The 20,797-nt window shown below is 37.3% G+C and overlaps 1 protein-coding gene across 1 annotated transcript in view; it reads left to right on the forward strand.

The window, feature by feature from the left end:
- The window catches only part of LOC145685735 (kelch domain-containing protein 3), a 52,845-nt gene that overhangs the window by 16,425 nt on the left and 15,623 nt on the right, over nt 1–20,797 (forward strand). Inside the window, exons 4-6 of the mRNA XM_081758229.1 lie at nt 1,626–1,813; nt 7,429–7,642; nt 12,012–12,098. Of these exons, the coding sequence (XP_081614355.1) occupies nt 1,626–1,813; nt 7,429–7,642; nt 12,012–12,098 (489 nt within the window). The remainder of the gene's footprint in view (nt 1–1,625; nt 1,814–7,428; nt 7,643–12,011; nt 12,099–20,797) is intronic.

Raw genomic sequence — 20,797 nt, forward strand, 5'->3', positions numbered from 1 at the left:
AAATTTGTCAATACCTAGTTATAAGTCAATACTTATAACATTTCAGCAAACACAAATAAACAAAATTATGTACATAAAATCATTCCCCAAAATTCTATTCGCCATAAACAGAATGTTCATAAATATTAATGTAAAAATAATAACTAAATTTCTAAAAACAGATTAATTATTGCTATAATACCTCTCGCATACGTCCCGTTCTATGTTAATCATAAATAACACATAGCATAACCATGTCTTTCGTTGAATTTTTATTTGGAATGAGAAAATATCTCTGAAAAGTTAGATTTTTCTTTGTACTTCATTTGTGACGCTATAGCTCTTGGTCGCAGAAATTCGCAGGTATTTTCATGAAATATGCCTCTTAGTTTTTGCCCAGTTAGCTAAAAACGTCCAGTGCTTATAAATGATGAAGAGCTGGAGAAAAAAAAAAGTGAGATAAAAAATATATTAGAGGGTCCATTGAATGCAGTGCTCTGCTTTTCCCTCAGGGCATATGTAAACGTAACTTATACAGTCAGTTAAACGCCTTCAGTAAACTCCGACGTAGAATGCGAAGGGGAATACCTCGCCATATTGCTTTGGCAACTTTTCGAAGACCCTCTAAGATACGAGGACTTGGTCGAGCAAATGCTTATTAGAGGAGTACAAACCTACAACAGTCCCCGTGGTGAGAGTTTGACAGGGATGGGTGTCAATGAGATCACTCAAATTCTCATCTCTTCTGCCTTCCTTGTGTAGAACGGGTGGGTTGATCGAGTGGTATGACTGGAGGTCGTGTCCATGTAGATCCATATATTTGAAGTCTCGTCACCGTACAGATTGGGGAGGGGATGTGTGACCCATGACCTTCTCCTGGAAGTAAGCTCCATTGACGTTAAAGTTGAAAGGCACTTCTACGACTGCACCTCTACCACTAGAAATCCCTTGGAAAATTTTTCCTTGCGCTGCAGCACAAAGTTAGAATGGCTTTTGTGGTCTGTCTGATGGTAATATATATATAGATCGAACTCTGTTGATTTTATCAAAATAAAGCCACTTCTCATCCACGCTTTCCACTTTCGCATATGTTTCGTACAGTTTTCTAGTGTTTGTTAACTTCGCCACTTGGATGTGAGGCGTGTCCGACGCTTCCAATGCGAGGTTCTTCCGAAAGATGCTGGAAATGTTTTGTGTCACTGCTTTCCTAGTGGTGCGAACTGTTTTGGGGATTCGGGTGGACTGGGACCGTGTTCTCACAATTTCCGAACGGGTACATACTACAGGGACTTGTTGGGTACATAGACGAATGGTGAGGCCCACACCAGCTTTGCTGACCTTCTATAATGGGCAGGGGGAAGTCCACAAATGAATATCTTCCTGAAAACTGTGACTTCATTATTCCATGGATCGTGATCAGCTGCTAGTATTATCAAGTGCAAGCCCCAGTGTAGTCTATAATGTATCAGCACATAGACATAATAGCGACTAAATGCGTCGTTCGAGGGGGGCATTGGAAGTCGACTATTTTAGTTGTAGACAGTCCCCTCTGTATAAACGATGTCTTATTGCAGTAGCTAGAATTTCCGTAAATAAATAGTAATTAAAAAAAAACTAATTGTTTTTAATGTTTGTTTTTATTGTAGTTACTCTCAAATGGAGCCGTCCGCAAGTGTATGGAATCATTCCAGGAGCCCGCGATGGACATTCGGCCTGCATTATCAACCATTGTATGTATATATTCGGTGGATTTGAAGAAGAGATCGACAGGTTTTCTCAAGATGTTCACATGTTAGATCTGAGAACGATGACCTGGCGTTACGTTGTCACGCAGGTATTTATTAAGACAGTCATTTAAAATTATTTCGATAATTTTAAAGAATATATCATTCACTTGTCTTCTCTAAAGAAAAGTGTCTGTTATATGTAATGACCTCTGTCACCTTTTGAGGAGTAGTACCCAACTTAAGAAGATTCTTTTTTCCTTCCTTTAATATACAGTAAAACATCCCCTAATAGATACCTCCATTATACGTAAGGTTACCATATTCTGAAATCCCAAAGGGTGAGCATATTTTCACCTGGTTCATTCGTTAGATAAACATTAACTTCCGCAATAATCAGAACCATAATGAGGAATAGAATCGTACTGTGCCCAAATTTAACCATTTAAATATTATATAACTAACTAACTAACTCTATGGCCTATGGAACCCGGAGGTTCAATGCCGCGTTCACAAAAGCTCTCCACTGACTTCTATCCTTAGCTAACTGCATCCAGTTTCTACTCTGTATTCCAATCTCTGCGAGATCCATCTTAATATTGTCCTCCCATCTGCGCCTAGGTCTTCCTAATGGTCGTTTTCCGATTGGTCTTCCAATCAAAACTTTGAAAGCGTCTCTACTTTCTTCCATTCTAGCTACATGACCCGCCCATCTAAGCCTCCTAGACTTGACGATCCTAACAATGTTGGGTAAACCATATAAATTATGTAGTTCCTCGTTATGAAGTTTCCGCCATTCCCCATTCCCGTTCCTCTTGGGTCCGAATATTCGTCTCAGGATCTTGTTCTCAAATACTTTCAGTCTATGTTCTTCCCTCAGAGTAAGTGACCATGTTTCGCAGCCATACAGAACAACAGGCATGATTATCGTTTTGTATATTTTAAGTTTCAAATTCCTCGACAGAATTCGCGACGACAAGAGATTTTGAACCGAATAGTAACACGAATTCCCTGCTTTTAGTCGACATTTAATTTCTCCGTGAATATGATTTTCCTCTGTTAATATTGATCCTAGATATTTGAAAGTATCCACTTTATCAAAAGTATTATTTAGTATTTTAACGCATCCATAATTTGCTGTATTCCGGTCCCGACGCACTTCCATGTATTTAGTTTTCTCTGCATTTACTTCTAAACCCATGTCCCTGCAAGCGTTTAATAAGATCTCTGCATTTCTTTCTATTGTTCTCCTATCATCTCCTATTAAATTTACATCATCAGCATATGCCATAACCTGGTGAATACCGTTCAACTGTAAGCCCTGGTTGCTATCTTTGATTTTCCTTATAGCGTATTCCAAAACGAAGTTAAATAATAATGGCGACAACGCATCTCCTTGTTTCAGGCCATTTTCGACGTGAAAGCTCGTGGACAAAAAATTTCCTACCCGGACTTTACTTTGGGATTCATTTAAACATATCTTAATTAATCTAATTAGCTTTCTCGGTATTCCAAGTTCTGCAAGAACGTTGTATAATGTTTCTCTCCTAACCGAGTCGTACGCCTTTCTAAAATCAATAAATAGTTGATATACCGGGGTATTGTATTCCCACTTTTTTTCGAGTATTTGGCGAATGGTAAATATTTGGTCGATAGTTGATCGATTTCGTCTAAATCCGCACTGATAATCTCCAATAATTTCATCTGCATATGGGGTCAGTCTTGCTAACAGAATATTTGAAAGGATTTTATAGGATGTTGACAGAAGAGAAATGCCTCGATAATTATTACAGTCAGTTTTGTCGCCTTTCTTGTGGATTGGAACAATGATTGATTCTTTCCACTCTTGTGGCAATTCTTCCTTGTTCCAGATAAGGAGAATGAGTTTGTGTATCTTGTTCCACAATTTTTCGCCTCCAGCTAAAATTAACTCAGCCGGAATTTCATCTACACCCGGAGATTTGTGTTTCTTTAATTTCTTTATAGCGGTTTCTACTTCTATTCGGTTGGGTTCTGGAATATACGGTTCTGCGGTGTGTATCTCCTTTTCTCCACGAACACTAGTTTTTGGTTGCGTGTTAAGCAAATCGTCAAAGAAATCTTTCCATCTATTTAAGATGCTATCCGTGTCAGTGAGAATGATGTTCACAAAACACTAGCATAGCTAAGAGTCGGAGGTATAGATACAGAAGGCAGGAATAAAGAAGCGACGCAACTCACTACTAGAGCGAGGGGCGCGGTGGCTCAGTGGTAGAGCGTTCACCTCCGGTGCTTGGGGTCCCTGGTTCGATCCCAGCTCGCGCCGTGTGGACTTTGTGGTGGACAAACACCGTGCTTGTGTTTTTTTTCGGGGTTCTCCCGTTACCTCCCACTTTCTTCATTCTACCATTTTATTCATTTCTCATCATCACCGTCTCCTTTAGCTTAACCGGCATAACCATGGGACGTAAAACTCAAAGATTTCATTTCATTTTCACTACTAGAGCGATTGTTGTACCAAGATATCCAACCCATATGCTGAGTACTTCAAATGCGTATCGAGGTTTTAAGGGTTTGTAATATTTATTACAATTAACGCACAATTCTAAATAATACATCGAATGAAAGAGCAACTCAAACAGTTTTTGCTACAAGTGTTCAATGTGAGCATCATTCGTCACACAGCACACATCGAGTCGATAGGCGAGTTCTTCTCAAACCTTGATCAGTGTGTTTGGAGTAATTGTTGCAATAACTGCTTCAATCCTTTTTCTTTAATTCCTCAATCTCCTTAAAATTCTCCACACTGGCGTCACTGGAATTGCTAATTCACGACGAGCCTTACGAATTGATTTCTTGGGCCTACGCGTGAAAGGCTCTCACTTTTTCAACACGTTCTTCAGTTACTCTTGAACATAGACAGCCGGTGTTTTCAAACTGATGATACCATCTACGGATATTATTATCACTTGGTCGATTGCAATTGAACTTAATACGGAGAGCACGTTGCACTGTAATTACAGAGTCAGTCTTCGCAAAATGTAAAACGCAAAAGAGCTTTCTTCTCATTAGAGTCCATCTTTGCTACTAGCGCTTTCTAACGGTAGACAGAGGAAGCAGGCATACACAACTTTTCGGGTTGCTCTTTCATTCAATGTATTATTTATAATTGTAATAAATAGTACAAAGCTTTAAAAACCCCGATATTCATTTTGGAACACTCTGTATTGGTCATTGAGGGCTGTTACCAATACGATAGATCATAGTAGGAAAACAATTGACAAGTCAAGGAATTTCGGAAAATGTATGCGGACAGATATTTTTAGTCTCAGAGTGCATAAATGCTGACGTATGGTAACCCTAATAATACTTTTTTTTTTTGGGGGGGGGGAGACAAAAATACACGTAGTATTATGGAACAGCACTCTCCCTTTTATGGACATGGACGATAATCTACTACCCTTCACCCCTAAGATTTTGGAACCTCTTAATAACTGACTGAAAATTTTCTCAATTCATATGTGTTTGGTTCAACAAATACTTCCTGCAGTTTAAAAATAAATATGCAGTACAATACAATACACGTAAATTCCCATCCCCACATAATATCTGTCGTAACTCAGTGACTGGTGAACTATCAGTTCACCGCACGGAACAGTTGCAAGTTAAACTTCAAATTGGTATTTTCTCAATCAACAATAATGTTCTTGCATATAGGAATCTTAGAAAACCTTGAGTGAATAAAAGGAAAGTCATAAAGAGTCAGTTGTTCGGCCAAAGAATTCTGTATATGGAATTTATTGCATTTTCTGACAAATTTGCTATCGTTTTCTTTGGGGAAAATTACCAAACAAGGTACATTTTGCAGTGCTTGCCCATATAAATACATTATCGTCGGTACTTGTTTCTTTCTAGGAAAGGGAGAAGGTTTCTCTTCATTTCTTCGGTAATTGGAATACTTGAGTACAGTATTTCGAGAGTAGCCTATATTTATTTTTATCATTAATGTATTTATTGTATTGTATACAATTACCACATGAGTTGTGAGTAATCTAAATTTATGTACCCTCTCTGTAATGGACACCTCTTATTTGCGAACAGGTGGTCGCGGTGGCTCAGTGATAGAGCGTTTACCTCTGGTTCATGGGGTTCTTGGTTAGATCCCTCCTCGTACCAAGTGAGTTTTGTGGTGGACAAACACAGTGTGCGTGGGTTCTCTGGGATTCTCCCATTTCCTCCCATTTCATTCATTTCTCATCATCACCACCTCCTTTAGCGTAGCAGTCATAACCGTGGGACGTGAAACTTAAAGATTTCCGTTTCGTTTCCTTTCATTTGCGGACAGATAATCGTAGTCCATCGATATCAGTTATTCAGGGGTAAACTATTTGTTAACCTGAAAGAGGCTACGCGTGTTATATAGAAAAACGCCTGTAAACGTCCTAAAAATTTGTAGAAAACTACCAAGGTTTCGCCGAACTACTGTAAAGCTTCTTCAATGTAAACAAAAAATAAAGCTGTTTGATCTGTCATAATGCGTGGTTTCCTCCAAGAGATAGTAGAAAAATATACACAGAGAACGGTGACTTACTACTGGGTTCTAACTATCTGACTCGCAAGACTTTTACGAATTTGTAATCTCAAAAGACCCCACGGTTTCATACAGGTCAATTCTGGTAACTAAATCTGCATCTCAGATAAATGCTGTGGATATCTTATAGTTCAGCATTGTCTGTAATCTTTCTTTCCAAAGAGTGAAGATCCTGTCATTGTATATGACATGGCGTGATAGTATTGTTACACAGTGAACTACTTATACTGACTCGGTTCTTATTATCTGATTCTTAATGTTACACTTTTCTTTAACTCAATACCGAAGTTTCAAACTAAAAACACGTTGTTGGTAAAAAAGAAAAAAGGAAAAAAAAAAATCTTGTTGTTTCGAACCGTTGTTTCGAAATACAGCTTTTCATTTGGGCATCTCTCCTTCCCACCTTCGGCAGGACAGCTTGTTCTTCAACCTATTCACAAGACATACGGAGTTGGTACCTTATAAATCTTCCCAAAATATTTTAGCACTATTTACATTGTCAACTGTTCAGAAGGTGTTTCTTCTTTCTACCTTAAGTGCCATGCAATTCAAGGGATTTAAGTCCAAAGAAGTTGAAGTATTCTACAGCTAAAGTTTCTTTGTTTCCACTTCACTGTTGATAGAGGTTTTCCGCTGAAAGCGTAGCCTGTATGGTGGATCCATGGGGGCGCGAAGGGTTGTTTCCCTTCCCTACACGTGGCTTAGACACCACTGCTGCAAAAGCCCGTTGAGAGAGAAAAGTGAGATTTTTTTCACCATTCCACCCACCTCTGCCCCTTCCCAGGAGTCCGTTCCTGTCTGTATAGCATTAGCGGCGCTTAATTATGTAAGTTCTATGTCGAATAAAATTTGCGTGGATTCTGCTCTTTATAAGATACGATATATATATATCTTTGTTTAAAACCTTCATTTCAAATCCAAATATTGCAATATCTGATGGGCGATTGTGAGTAGAAAGCTTTAAAATAGAAGTATAGTCATTTCTTTCGTAGGTTTTCATTCACTAAAGATATCAGCAAACTATAAGGAGTGTGTTAAGATTGAATAAGAAAATATTGTTTATACAAGCATTTTACAATAAATAAATAAATAAATAAAAAAGTTTTAGTTTATTATTTATGTATTGATATTTCTGATATTAAGAATCGTTTGTAGGGCGATCCTCCATCGTACAGAGATTTCCATTCGGCGACACCCATTGGTAGTAGAATGTACGTTTTCGGCGGTCGAGGCGACGTCCATGGCCCTTACCATTCACAAGAAGAGGTATACTGCAACGAAATCGTCTATTTAGATACCGTCACGAATCGGTGGCATCGTCCAGCTACTACAGGAGAACCGCCCGTGGGAAGGAGGAGTCATTCTGCTTGTAAGTCTTTCTTCTTTTATGTCTATCATAGATGTGATGTCAGAAATTCGTTAGATTTTATTCAGTTTGGCTTACGTTTACTTTTTGTGTTTATATTTAAGAAAGAAAAGTTTCTTTCCTGCAGGGTATCTTCATGTTTTATAAAGGACGCTGCCTTCGAGATTGTGTTGTATATGAGTTTCAGGTTAGAAAGCCATTAAATTCCTTACTTCCCAATGGTAAATTGACTAAATAATCCAATCTTTCACACACCATATCCTCTTTAGAGATTGTCATTTTGTAGTCAAACCTTGCTTCGGCTCAGATTCCCTGTTCCCAGTGGGGCTCGCGGTTATAAACCTCTGTAAGGCTCAGACTAGCATTCTCTCCGACTGAGGCTCTATCAAAAGAGTTCATGCTGACTCAGACTCGCACTCTCGTGGTCCGGCTCACTATCGTCAAAGTGTATCATGTCCACTAATCTCAATGAGGCTCACGCTAACTCAAACTGGCACTGTCTCAGTCCCAAGCTCACTATTCTCAAAGAAGCTCACGCTCACTAATCACAATGAGATTTCCGCTCAGTCAAACTCGCAATTTCTCAGGCTTAGGCTCAATATCTCAGAAGGGGCCACGCTTACTAATCAGGAGGCTCGCTCTAACTCAAATTCGCACACTCTCAGGCTCAGTCACTAATCTAAGTGAGCTCACACTAATTCAGATTCACACTGTCGGGCTCCGGCTTACTATCCTCAAAGGCTCTCACGTTCACTAATTTAATCAGACTCACGCTAACTCAGACTTGCACTCTCTCAAGCTCAGGCTCTTATCAAAAAGGCTCACGTTCATTAGTCTCAGTAAGCTCACGCTAACTCAGATTCGGGCTCGGGCTCACTATCCTCAAAGGGACTCACGCTCACTAATCTAATGGAGCTCACGCTAACAGATTCGCATTCTCTTAGGCTCAGCCTCAATATCTCAGAAGGGGTCATGCTTATTAATCTCAGTGAGCTGACGCTAACTCAGATTAACACTCTCTCAGTCCCAGGCTCACTATCCTCAAAGGGGCTCACGCTCACTAATCTAAATGAGGCTCACGCTAACTCAGATTAACACTCTCTCAGTCCCAGGCTCACTATCCTCAAAGGGGCTCACGCTCACTAATCTGCATGAGGCTTACGCTAACTCAGATTAACACTCTCTCAGACTCAGGCTCACTATCCTCAAAGGGGCTCATGCTCATTAATCTGAATGAGACATATGCTGACTCACACTCAGTCGAAGTCGGACCCGCTATCCTCAATGAGTCGTCCCTGCTGGTCTACTGATTAGCACGTAAGCATTTGGTTCACTGGGTTCCAGGTTTAATTCCCGGTGAGAGTCTTGAACAATTTGAACTTATCACGGTAGTTCGGATTTCACCTTAAACTGTAGATTTATGCCTCATTTAGCGTAGGTACTGAAAGGGATGCTAAACTCCAATCTAACCGACCAAGCAAGCCTCAGTGAAGTTCTCTTTAGTTCGAACTCTATCCTATTTACATTATTAGTCTCGCACTCCGTTGGGCTCAGGTTTTAGCTTGGTATTCACTTACATGACTGGTGTTTACATGAGCATGTGCTCATTTCTTGAATTCAAGAGTCGGGCTTTCGAGTTCGTACATGGAAATTTAATGAAATTCAAAGATTGAAAAATGCTGACTGGACCGAGAATCGAACCCAGGTATCCGGCTTACCATTCTTGTTACGTATGGCGAATTCCGGAATTTTTACTTTCTGGAATCCGGAAAGTAAAATTGGGAAAAAATCCGGAATTTAAAAATTCCGATTTCGAAAGAATTCCGGAATTTTGCCGAATTCTGGAATTTTTTAGAATTCCGAAATTTTCTGAATTCCAGAATTTTTCCGAATTCCGGAAAGTGAAATTTCCGATTTACGGATTCCAGAAAATTTTGGCCATCCCTATTTCTTGTCCATTAACAACTACGAGATCCAGTCCGTTTCTTAACCATTCGAATACTATCACTTCCAACATCTGTACTCAGCCATTCATACTGTATCACAGGTTCTATATTATTGAATTCCTATGAAAGTTGAATAAGATGTTATATAGTAAATGGAGGAAACAACCAAATTTTATTTACACACTTTGTAAGTGCAATTTTAAGGAATTTCGAAGAGTGAAAAAGTACTCAGTGGACTTTGATTACGTTCCAGAGATGTTGAATTTTAATAAATATTTATGATGTCATTTCGAATGCAGTATTGCCATCTCTCCTACGAGAAAGGGATGAAGTATTTAACATTTTAATCGCCAAGCCCAAGGTCATGTTCTTCCCCGGGGCCAGCAGCGTCCACTATCCTGTTGAATAACACATGAAGAGTTCATAACATACAAGCACATGGCTCCAGTGATAGTCCAAGTTTGCATAAAATGTATGCACATAGCACTTATAGTGATCAAATATTCTGCTTTTTTTACATTTTGAATAAATAATTAAGTTTCCCATTTGTTTAAGTGTAATAAACGTTTACCGAGCGAAGTAGCTCAACTGGTAGAGCGTTGGCTTCGCATTCGGGAGGTCGTGGGTTCGAATCCCGCTACCGACCATCCTGACTGAGGTTTTCCAGGGTTTCCCTCAGTCCTACCAGGCAAATGCTGGGATGGTACCTACTAAACAGGCCCTGGCCGATACCTTCCCAATCCTTTCCATTGTTGTTGTTGTTGTTGGATATCCAGTGTAAAATGGCCTCGGAGCTGTATCTGGTGATTGTTAAATAAATAAATAATAATGAAGATTAAATTCATGTGTATGTGATTTTACCTTGATTTAATGATCATTGTTGAAAGTTAGTTTGAAGGCACGGCAGCTCAGTGGTAGAGTTCTCATCTTTAGTGAAAGGGGTCCATCTTTGATTCCAGATCATGTGAATTTGTGGTGTACAACATTGTTTGTCGGTTTCCTCAGATTAATCCCATATTTTCATTTCACCAATTTATTCGAAATCATTCACTTTTATTAATCATCCATCTAACGGGCGTACCTGTGAGACGTTAAACTAGAAATTCATCTTTTTGTTAATCATTCATTTTCTTTCTTTCCTATCTGATAAAGGTTTAGAAATGAAGTGAAAAGAAATCTCTAGTTCTACGTCCCATGATTAACCCTTATAAATTTTATTAATTATTATATATCTACGATAGGGTACTATCTTCATTATTGGATTAAAAAAGTACCAATAAAGCTTTTTATTTCGTCTTTTTTTGTTTTGTTTTTTCAAGCCTGGAAGCATTGTAGAACACATTTCATATGGTTTCACGCCTTTCTGCGTCGAGACATAGAGGATGATGATGTCACAACTTTAAACAAATAATTTTTTTATTAAGCCTATTTTTATTATTTTTTGGCGGGCTTACTTTTAGGCCTAAAAGATTGAAATTTTGCGCACATATTCACTGCACCCTCTGAGTATTTTTCAAATTTGTTTCAGATCTCTGCTTTAACACAGGGAGTATGCAGAGGGGCAAAAAGGTAAAAATCAACAAAATATCCCTTTTTTCCCGACTTTCCTGCCTTAGATACATAATGGAGACATATGAATGGTACCATTTGAAAGGCTCTTCTATTCTGAAGAGAATGAGGTACAAAACATGACCCTAGTTATGTCTCAAGAAATTTTTATATCACATCTGGGTGTTTTGGGGTATTCTGGGGGTGTTCTTAGCTCGATGGTAAATATTTTTCTCGCCCTCACTATTCAAGCTTAAAATTTTGTACACGTATTTAGTACACCCCTGAGTATTTTTCAGTTGATTTTGAGGTATTTTCGTTACTTAATGAAGGGGGAGGGTCCAGAGGAGCTCAAAATTTATTTTTTTCAGAAAAATCCCGATTTCTCTCAAAAATGTCCCGCCTTAGGGACATGATAGGGAAATGTGAATGGTACCGTTTGAAAGGCTGTTCTATTCTGAAGAGAATGCGGTACGAATCATAATTCTAGGCTAAATAGGAATGATGCTATCGCTGTTTGAATGTCTATAATTTACCTTTAAAAGTCCAAATTAAAAAGGATTAAACTAAATAGAGTAAAGGAGACTGATGATTTTGAAAGTAAGTGATTTGAAAGAAATTAATGTAAGAGAGAACAAGAGAACCCCAAAATAGTTCACCAGACACCATGCTGTTTACCACCACAAATTCACAGGACCTGGGATCGAACTAAGGATCCCTTGCACCACAGATGACCGCTCTACCACTGAGCAACCGTGTTCTCGATAATACATTTAAATAAAGCGCTTATAATGCATCTTTAGTGGTGTGAGATAACTTTCTAATTATGTTTTCATCATAAGTAAAAATAACTGACATTAACATTTGTCTCTTTGCAGTTGTGTATCGAGGTCATTTGTATGTTTTCGGAGGTTATAATGGTTTGCGTGACGAGCATTTTGACGATTTATTTAGGTTTACAGTAGGTAAGTGTTTTTAACAATATATTACATCTCCTTCACTTCTCTCATAAATACATTTGAATTTATGCATCCATGTAGAAGTATCTTTATACCGGGTGCACCATTTATAATGTCCCACCTTTATAACAGAGAAACCAAGAGAGAGAGAGGTACGAAACTTTGCACAAAGCAACTACAGGAGGGGAGACATCTATCCATATATTGGAAAATATCACCAGGTGAACAGTGTTGCCAACCCAATATAAAGTTATGATTTTTTAAATTGAATGACCTAAACTTAATTTCATAATTCGAATCAGCAATGAAAACAAAGACGAAAGAGATGACACTCGCAGATCAGTGTTGCATACTTTTTGAGAAATAACGTTAAACATGCGTCAAATTTAAATGGCTTTAACACACACAAGGATTGAAGTAGAAACTATTTGTGCACATTAAATGAAATACTGGGAAGAACTCTTTAAAATGACTTCACGTTTAGAAGGATCAGTTAAACAGTGTTTCCACAATAGAAGAGAGAAAAGTTGAATTTGGAAATAGTGCAATAACTTGGAAAAGGTCCCTAGTACAGTATGGTTTATAATACATAGAGCAAATCAGTATGTCATAAGGAGCATTTTCACGTTTATTTGAGATCGATAAGTCAAGTACTAACCGAGATATTCGGTACTTTGTAAAAGCTGAGAATTTTGTGCTGTACAAGATGGTAACGCTGTTCCAAAATTCCCTTTTATCCCTCTGCGTTAGAGAAATAATAAAGTAGTAATCTGTGACACAAGTTATATTCTGTGACATGCCGAAGTAAAGCAAACTTTTTACAATAAGGAAACAGAATATCTTTTCTGTTTCATGAATTTTGTTATGTATGTTACGAATAATTGTTTCTTGATAATCATAAACATATATTTCTTTAATTTAGTTTCTTTCTCCTGAAAATAAGTTAGAAAAGACAATAAAACGTAGATATTAATAGTTTCAAATTTTAATTGAAAATACATAGGCTAAGTTCTGCTAAATGGTAGCAAAATTTTTCAGATCTTCCAATGTTTATACGTACTGTCCAATTTTAGGGGGACATACACAACTTATTTTGTATTTCATTCACCACGAAATTAAGTACTAATATTTTTTTTTAAAGTACAGCACGTAGAAATATGCCATAAAAGCTATAGTGGAACAAACACCAAACAATCTGTGTTAGGTGGCAATTAAAACAAGAAATGTATCTGATCAGTTAAGAAACGGAGAACCTGATGGGTCTATGAACATTTGGATCCGTATTGAGCTGACGAGTAAACGAGTACAGTGTAAAAAAAAGAACATGATCAAAGCTGTCCTGGATGGCCACAAAAAGCAAGGAAGTATTTAACCAAGTCAGGGCAGGGCGGAACTAGTGGAAACTCAAGGTGTCTATAGGGACCAGGCGCGTTATCAAAGGTGGAAATGCTTGTAAACAAAATAGTGTAACATACTGTGTAAAGAGTATTCCATAAAACTTCTGCAAATTATATGCGACATTGTATTCCTTAGCGCAGGTAACTTTCGGTATAACGTCGAACGCCATTTAGGTTAAGGGGGACAATAATACAATGATTAAGGCAAGTGACTAATGATACAAGAATTAATGGGATGAGAATGTGAGAGAAAGCGAGAGTACCCGACAACCCCATGAACACGATGTTATGCACCACAAACTTATTGGGTCGGAAATCGTATCAGGAACCAACGCACCAGAGGTAAGTGCTCTACCACTGAGCAACCGTGCCCTCGCAGTTTAACTTTAAGAAGGCATAACCACACAATTTTCCTATTATAATCCAATCAAAATCTTTTGCTTTTTGTACAATGCTTCACAATAATTGAATACAGATTTATGATACACTGCAAAATGATATGTCTGAAAAATGATTATTCCCGAAAAAATACGTACAAACTTCAAATCATTTCATCTATTTGAAGAGAACCAAGTTGGAAACTCACACGGGCTTTTGTCCGTATGGAGGAGGCATGTCAGCGACAATGTGTATGCGCATAAAGGAAGACAAGGGAGAGAAACAAGCACCATCCCTTGCTACGTAGTAATTATGATGTAACATATTCTTGGAGCTCAGGATAAGCAAACGTGGGATTGTGTCCGTAGAAAACAAACACGTCACCACGTGAAAGTAAAACCGAAATGCTTATTTTCGCTTTGTCTTGACGCAAACTGTTACGAAGTGAGAGGGTACAGGTATAAGTACGAGGGTCACTTCAAAATTCTTGCACACAGCCTATGCACGACCGTTTGAGTCACTTTTAGGTTTGTTGTGGGTCAGAGTTTGGGCTTGACGATTGTTTCTGTGTTTTGTGGTTTGCGAAACTGTGTTGAGAAATTCAGTGGTGAACCTAACTGAGGTTGTGTTACACATGATGATAAGCGTTCCAATACAAAATCAAAACTCTATGTGGAAAGAATCCAACTGAAATTTACAATACTTTGCGGGAGGTTTGTCGAAATAGTGTAGTGGATCATAGCACTGTATTACGGTGCTCAGCTCGTTTCCGTGAAGATAGTGTAAGCAATGCGGGCACCCCAAGAAGTGAAAGACCATCTACTGCAAGCAAGGATGTTATAAAATAGAGGATCTGCCCATACAACAAAATCGTGAAGCCAAACTTCACAGCTTCGCGACACCTACTCTACCCACTTCGCAACACTAAGATAAGAATGTTTCGAGTCAACAATCATGGTGGAAACGAGAGTAGCCAATCAGACGTGCCGGCTCAGATGATGCTCGTTTTTTTTTTTTTTTCTTCATTCATTTCATATGTTGAAGATATGTATGGACAGATCCTCTATTTTATAACATCTTTGACTGCAACAGACTACACCCATGAGATTATTGCAAATGACATTTTGAGAAAGGGTCGACGAAAACATGTAAGAAAATTGCATATGAGGCCAAAATGTTTGTCACTTCACTTTACATAATCATTACTGAGAAGCTGAAGATGAACATGAGATGGGTTCCGCACAGGAGCGTCATTCAGATAAAATCTATATATAAATCTCAAACGCAGGGGGGCAATTGCCCCTCCCTGCCCCCCCCCTAAATGACGCCCCTGTTCCGCATGATCTGAGTAAAGAGCAGAAAGCATGTTGCAAAAGATTCCCAGAAAAATTGCTTGAACGTTATCAAACAGAAGGGGATAAGTTTTTCCAAACGACTGTTGCAATTGATGAAACCTGGATACGAGAATTTGAACCAGAACTGAAGTTTCAGTCGTCACAATAAAACAGTTCAGACTCTTCACGCCCGAAAAAATTCCGCCGGCAACAATCAAACGTTTAACTCACGATGATCTTCGCGTATGATACGAATAGAGAGATGACTACAATAGAGTGACACAGCGGACGTCTATATCAGGCGTGTACTACAAGCTGTTTCTGCAAAATGTTTTGCGCCCGAAAAGTATTGAAAGAAATCCTGACATGCTTGCAGCTGTTGTCCTCATTCTGAACGGCTCTACATGTAAGGGTGACACTTAACAAGTATGGGTGGGAAATACTTCCCTTCCCAATATAGTCCTAATTTGAACCTGCCAGACTTTGAGTTGTTCCCCCAAATTAAAAAAACCACTCTGTGGAAAACGTTTAGATTCGATTGACGAAGCTTTGAGTGAGGTGATCCGAGTGATCAAACACCTCAACAATGAAGGTGCCCTATCCAGAATACAGAATTTGCCAAATGTTTGGAAGCTGTCATAAACAAGTATGGATATTGTATTGAAGGCCTGTAAAGGTATTTTGTACAATGAATTATTTCTTGCATAGCATCTTTTAGTCTACAGAACTTTTGAAATGACTGTCGTACAACATATTGAAAAAAAAAAAAAAAAAAAATCCGAACAGCTGCTAGGACATAATATTGTACGTAACGGTACATCTAAACACTAAATACAAACATTAGAAACTATTGGTACTATAACAAATAACAGTTTATGTGCCACGCTAAATAACAGTATATGAGTGTAAGTTTGTAATAATGTTCGTAAAATTTGCGGATCGCAAACGAACTCAGATAATGCAATAAATAATTATAATTGCATACCGAGTATCGCAAAAAAAAAAAAAAAAAAAAAGCCAAACTAACATTTCGTTAACACAATATACTGCAGAATGAAGCCGTATAAAACGTTTTAAGACATTCATTAATTACGACCAAGCAGCTGTGTATGTAAGAGAAAACTTGAAGCTGTGATTTTTGTGATATTAGGCCTAATGCACAATTCACAAATTTTTACGTTTCCTGCAGTATCATAGGAGTTTACCAAATATATATTAAACTAAACTAACCAAAGCCAACCTACGTATCCTAACTCATATTTTATGTTCAAGGACGAAAAGAAAGAAAAAACACCTAAGTTTTTAGTAAACCCCATCAGCACTATATTACAAAAGTTAAACATATCAAGTATTGTCGTGCGTGGGCCTGTGTATAGTACATTACGTCAGTCTTACTACTTCCATTTTGATCGATTTATTTAGCTTTGAATTTATAGTATATATGGTGCTGGTTTACTTTTGGCGCACAAAATTTTGAAACATTTACAGGTAAAATTCCGTACTTCGCATGAAAAGACATAAAGAACAATTTTCTGCAAGCGATAGAGTCAAATACAAAGTAAGACACCTGTATTTTATGTTTACAAGTGTAGGTTACTATAGTTCGAGCCCCTCGAATTGGCGTGTGGCATCAGCCAACAAGCTCGCAGTGCGCTGTTACTATACCTTTAGGGAGGAACCTAATAATTCATAATTGTCTACAAATACGAACAAAATTAATTATGAATGATTGCATTCCTCCCTGAAGGTTTAGTAACAGGGCACTGTGAGTTTATTGGTTGATGCCACACGCTAATTCGAGTGACGCCGAGTATAGTGTAAAATCCTTACGAGTACTTTACTACGGATGAAATAAGTGAGTGCATATAAATGATGGTTGTATTAGAAACTATTTTCCACTGGTGCTCTATTTGTGCACAGTGTACAAAAGTTGTACTTTATGTTTACAAGTGGAACGCTATAAGTATGAAACCGTGACAAGTATTATTGAAACTCATATCATTGCCAAAATCCACTCGTTTTCACTATTCTCATTTTTGCATATACCAACCTTCGCTGACGCACCCCCTCTCTAGAGCTCACGCCCTCCAGCATCGCTCTGCCGTGACTCAGTTAGGTAGGATTCGTGCTTTTTAGTGGCCTACTAGCACAGGTTGTTTCTTGTTTTTTGCATTGCAGTTTTTATGCGTACATCTGGACGACGTATTTACACGCAAATCCTAGAAGAATTTTAATTTTTTATCAAATGATTATGATGGTCCCCTTGAAATTTAACTATGCCAATCGACATGTTTCCATGCTGGCCAGCGCAAATAATTTAGTAAACAATAAGAAGTAATTTGTAAAAGAATTGTAAGTTTTTGAACAATTATTTCGAATGGTTTGTCAAAAGTAAAGGTGCACGAGAAATATTCCTAAATATGTGCTTAAAACATTATATCGAGCTTCACATGAAAGGCAGTCGCTCGTTTCAAAGTTATTTGTTGAATTGTAACTACACATTCAATAAATGAACTGACAAATACAGAAGATAACGTGCAGTTTGACAAGTTGGCGGCAGTTAACAAGTAGAAATTTTAAAAAATACACGAATTTTATGGTACATATAATTATGTATTGCCAGAAAAATGCCTATTTGATTGGGGCATATAGGCTACAATTCATACATCTAACCTTTGCAGATATTTATGATATGGTAGCAAAATAATAATAAATAAAAACAATTCTCAGTTAGGCCCAATGACTAAAATTTTAAGTTCCATTGAGAGTTCATATGTACAATGTATACCACACAAAGAAATTTGTTTCGTGACCTAATGGGTAATGTGAGAAATTTTATGGAATAATTCCTATATGGATTGCGTCAATGCAAAGCAATATTTAATATTTTGTTAGTGATCATCGGCATAGCAGTTATAATGACTTCTTGCATTTCTTGTATGTACAATTTCTTGAACACTGCTTCCGAATGATCCCCTTAGACGTGCAAACGAAGGAAGTGAGTAATTATCTTGGTTACACCCACCAGCTACAACACAGCCAAAGAGATTGTGCTTTCAAACCATCCTTTGTATTGCTTCAATTGCAACAAACTGTTACTTATTTCATTCATTCGTGTTTTAAAAAGAAATGGTAACAAGTCGGTAATATTTGCAGATAATATTGCATTGTTTCGATATTACTCCCCTAAAGTTGCACGAAAATAAATATATTCACTGCACGAAATTGCTATTAGGTGACTCTCGTAAACGTATTTCTACCATCTTGTTGAAACGTGAATTCGTATTACTAACTCAAGAACAATTTATATCCAAATTACGTTTAATTCGTCCCTCCAAAAACTCAAATGGGTTTTATTTTATTGTATGTCCATTCATTAATGTTTTATCTCGTTTTAATCATTTTTTCACGATTTCTCCAACGCTGAGGGAAAAAAGGGAATTTTAGAACAGCGTTACCATCTTGTACAGCACAAAATTCTCAGCTTTTACAAAGTACCGAATATCTCGGTTAGTACTTGACTTATCGATCTCAAATAAACGTGAAAATGCTCCTTATGACATACTGATTTGCTCTATGTATTTTAAACCATACTGTGCTAGGGACCTTTTCCAAGTTATTGCACTATTTCCAAATTCAACTTTTCTCTCTTCTATTGTGGCAACACTGTTTAACTGATCCTTCTAAACGTGAAGTCATTTTAAAGAGTTCTTCCCAGTATTTCATTTAATGTGCACAAATAGTTTCTACTTCAATCCTTGTGTGTGTTAAAGCCATTTAAATTTGACGCATGTTTAACGTTATTTCTCAAAAAGTATGCAACACTGATCTGCGAGTGTCATCTCTTTCGTCTTTGTTTTCATTGCTGATTCGAATTATGAAATTAAGTTTAGGTCATTCAATTTAAAAAATCATAACTTTATATTGGGTTGGCAACACTGTTCACCTGGTGATATTTTCCAATATATGGATAGATGTCTCCCCTCCTGTAGTTGCTTTGTGCAAAGTTTCGTACCTCTCTCTCTCTTGGTTTCTCTGTTATAAAGGTGGGACATTATAAATGGTGCACCCGGTATATATCCATTTATTTGTTTTAACTAGGAAAGCATTAACTTACTGCAGTTTAACCAGTTACTATAGCCATAGTTGTATTTTGTGTTTACCCGTTAAGAGCCTGCCTTACTAAAAATAATACAAAATTTACCATTTTTCTTTTGCTTGTTTATTCATAAGTGAAAGATGATGACAAAATGCAACTTATCACAATCATAGATAATATTATTCTACAACAGAAAACATGAACTTGAAGAATGTTCAGTGTTGCCATCCATAGAAATTACAGTGTTGCCAGAATAACAATTCCCCTAAAATCTAAGTTAAGGCAGCGACTAGAGGAACAAACTCAACTGCATTTGATTACGTTTGCTGTGAACTACTTTTTAAATAATAGTTTTATTTGGTTTGTAATAAACAAAATAGTTTTATCATATAGTTATTAAAATTAAATAATAATGCTATTTAAAAAGTAGTTCACAGCAAACCAAAACAACATGATACGTAATCAAATGCAGTTGAGTTTGTTCCTCTAGTCGCTGCCTTAACTTAGATTTGAGGGGAATTGTTATTCTGGCAACACTGTAATTTCTATGGATGTCAACACTGAACATGCTTGAAGTTCATATTTTCTGTTGTAGAATAACATTATCTATGATTGTGGTAAGTTGCACTTTGTTATCTCCTTTCACTTATAAATAAACAAGCAAAAGAAAATGGTAAATTTTGTATTATTTTTAGTAAGGTAGGCTCTTAACCGTGAAGTTTTCAGCATGCACTAAAAGATTTGTGATCAAATAATTGTAAATTATAAAATAATATACTGAGTGGTTCTTAAGTCAGTCATAATGTCGAAATGATAGTTAATTTAATTCGTTTCGTTATAAGTGATTGGTTTGAGGTTAGGACTGGTCCACTGTATCAAAATTCATGGCCAAGCACAAACTCTGTATCCTTGTTTCTTTTGTGTGCAGGTGAATTTGTGGGCTTTGTTCGAGCAAATGCAAGTCATAGGCTGTAATGACTGAACACATGCTCCAGTTACAGTACTAAGATGGCAAAGATATAGCCGAACTCCAAGGAAGAATTTGCGGGGAATTTGAAGAATATCTTCTTCTTCTCACAACCGAAAGATTTCGATGCATTAAAAGAATTCATTGTCCATGCATTTGATTCTTGAGTGATGATGATAAATCTTGACATATTATATTTGCTCCCTTTTTGTCTGCCGCTCCTTGCAATGTGTTGCCAGTAGCGAATAATTTGAGCAATATTTTTGAATTTTGAAGCTTGTATGTGCACTTATGTCCAAAATTATTGTCGCATGTCTATAACTGTCTTCTTGTAAGAATATAATTTGATAATGACTTTGCAGAGTACTATTAATACTGATACTTTGTGTATAATTGGGAACTGTATATTTGTGGTAAATATAGTAGGAAATGAATTATAAATATGAAAATTAGAATGAGTAAAACAAAATGTTGCTAACTGGACAAGAAAATTTTATTTTCGTTTTATTGTTCGTATTTACTGCTCTTTT

This window comes from Thermobia domestica, chromosome 5, assembly GCF_964235325.1.
Source record: "Thermobia domestica chromosome 5, izTheDome1.hap1.1, whole genome shotgun sequence".
Lineage (NCBI taxonomy): Eukaryota > Metazoa > Arthropoda > Insecta > Zygentoma > Lepismatidae > Thermobia > Thermobia domestica.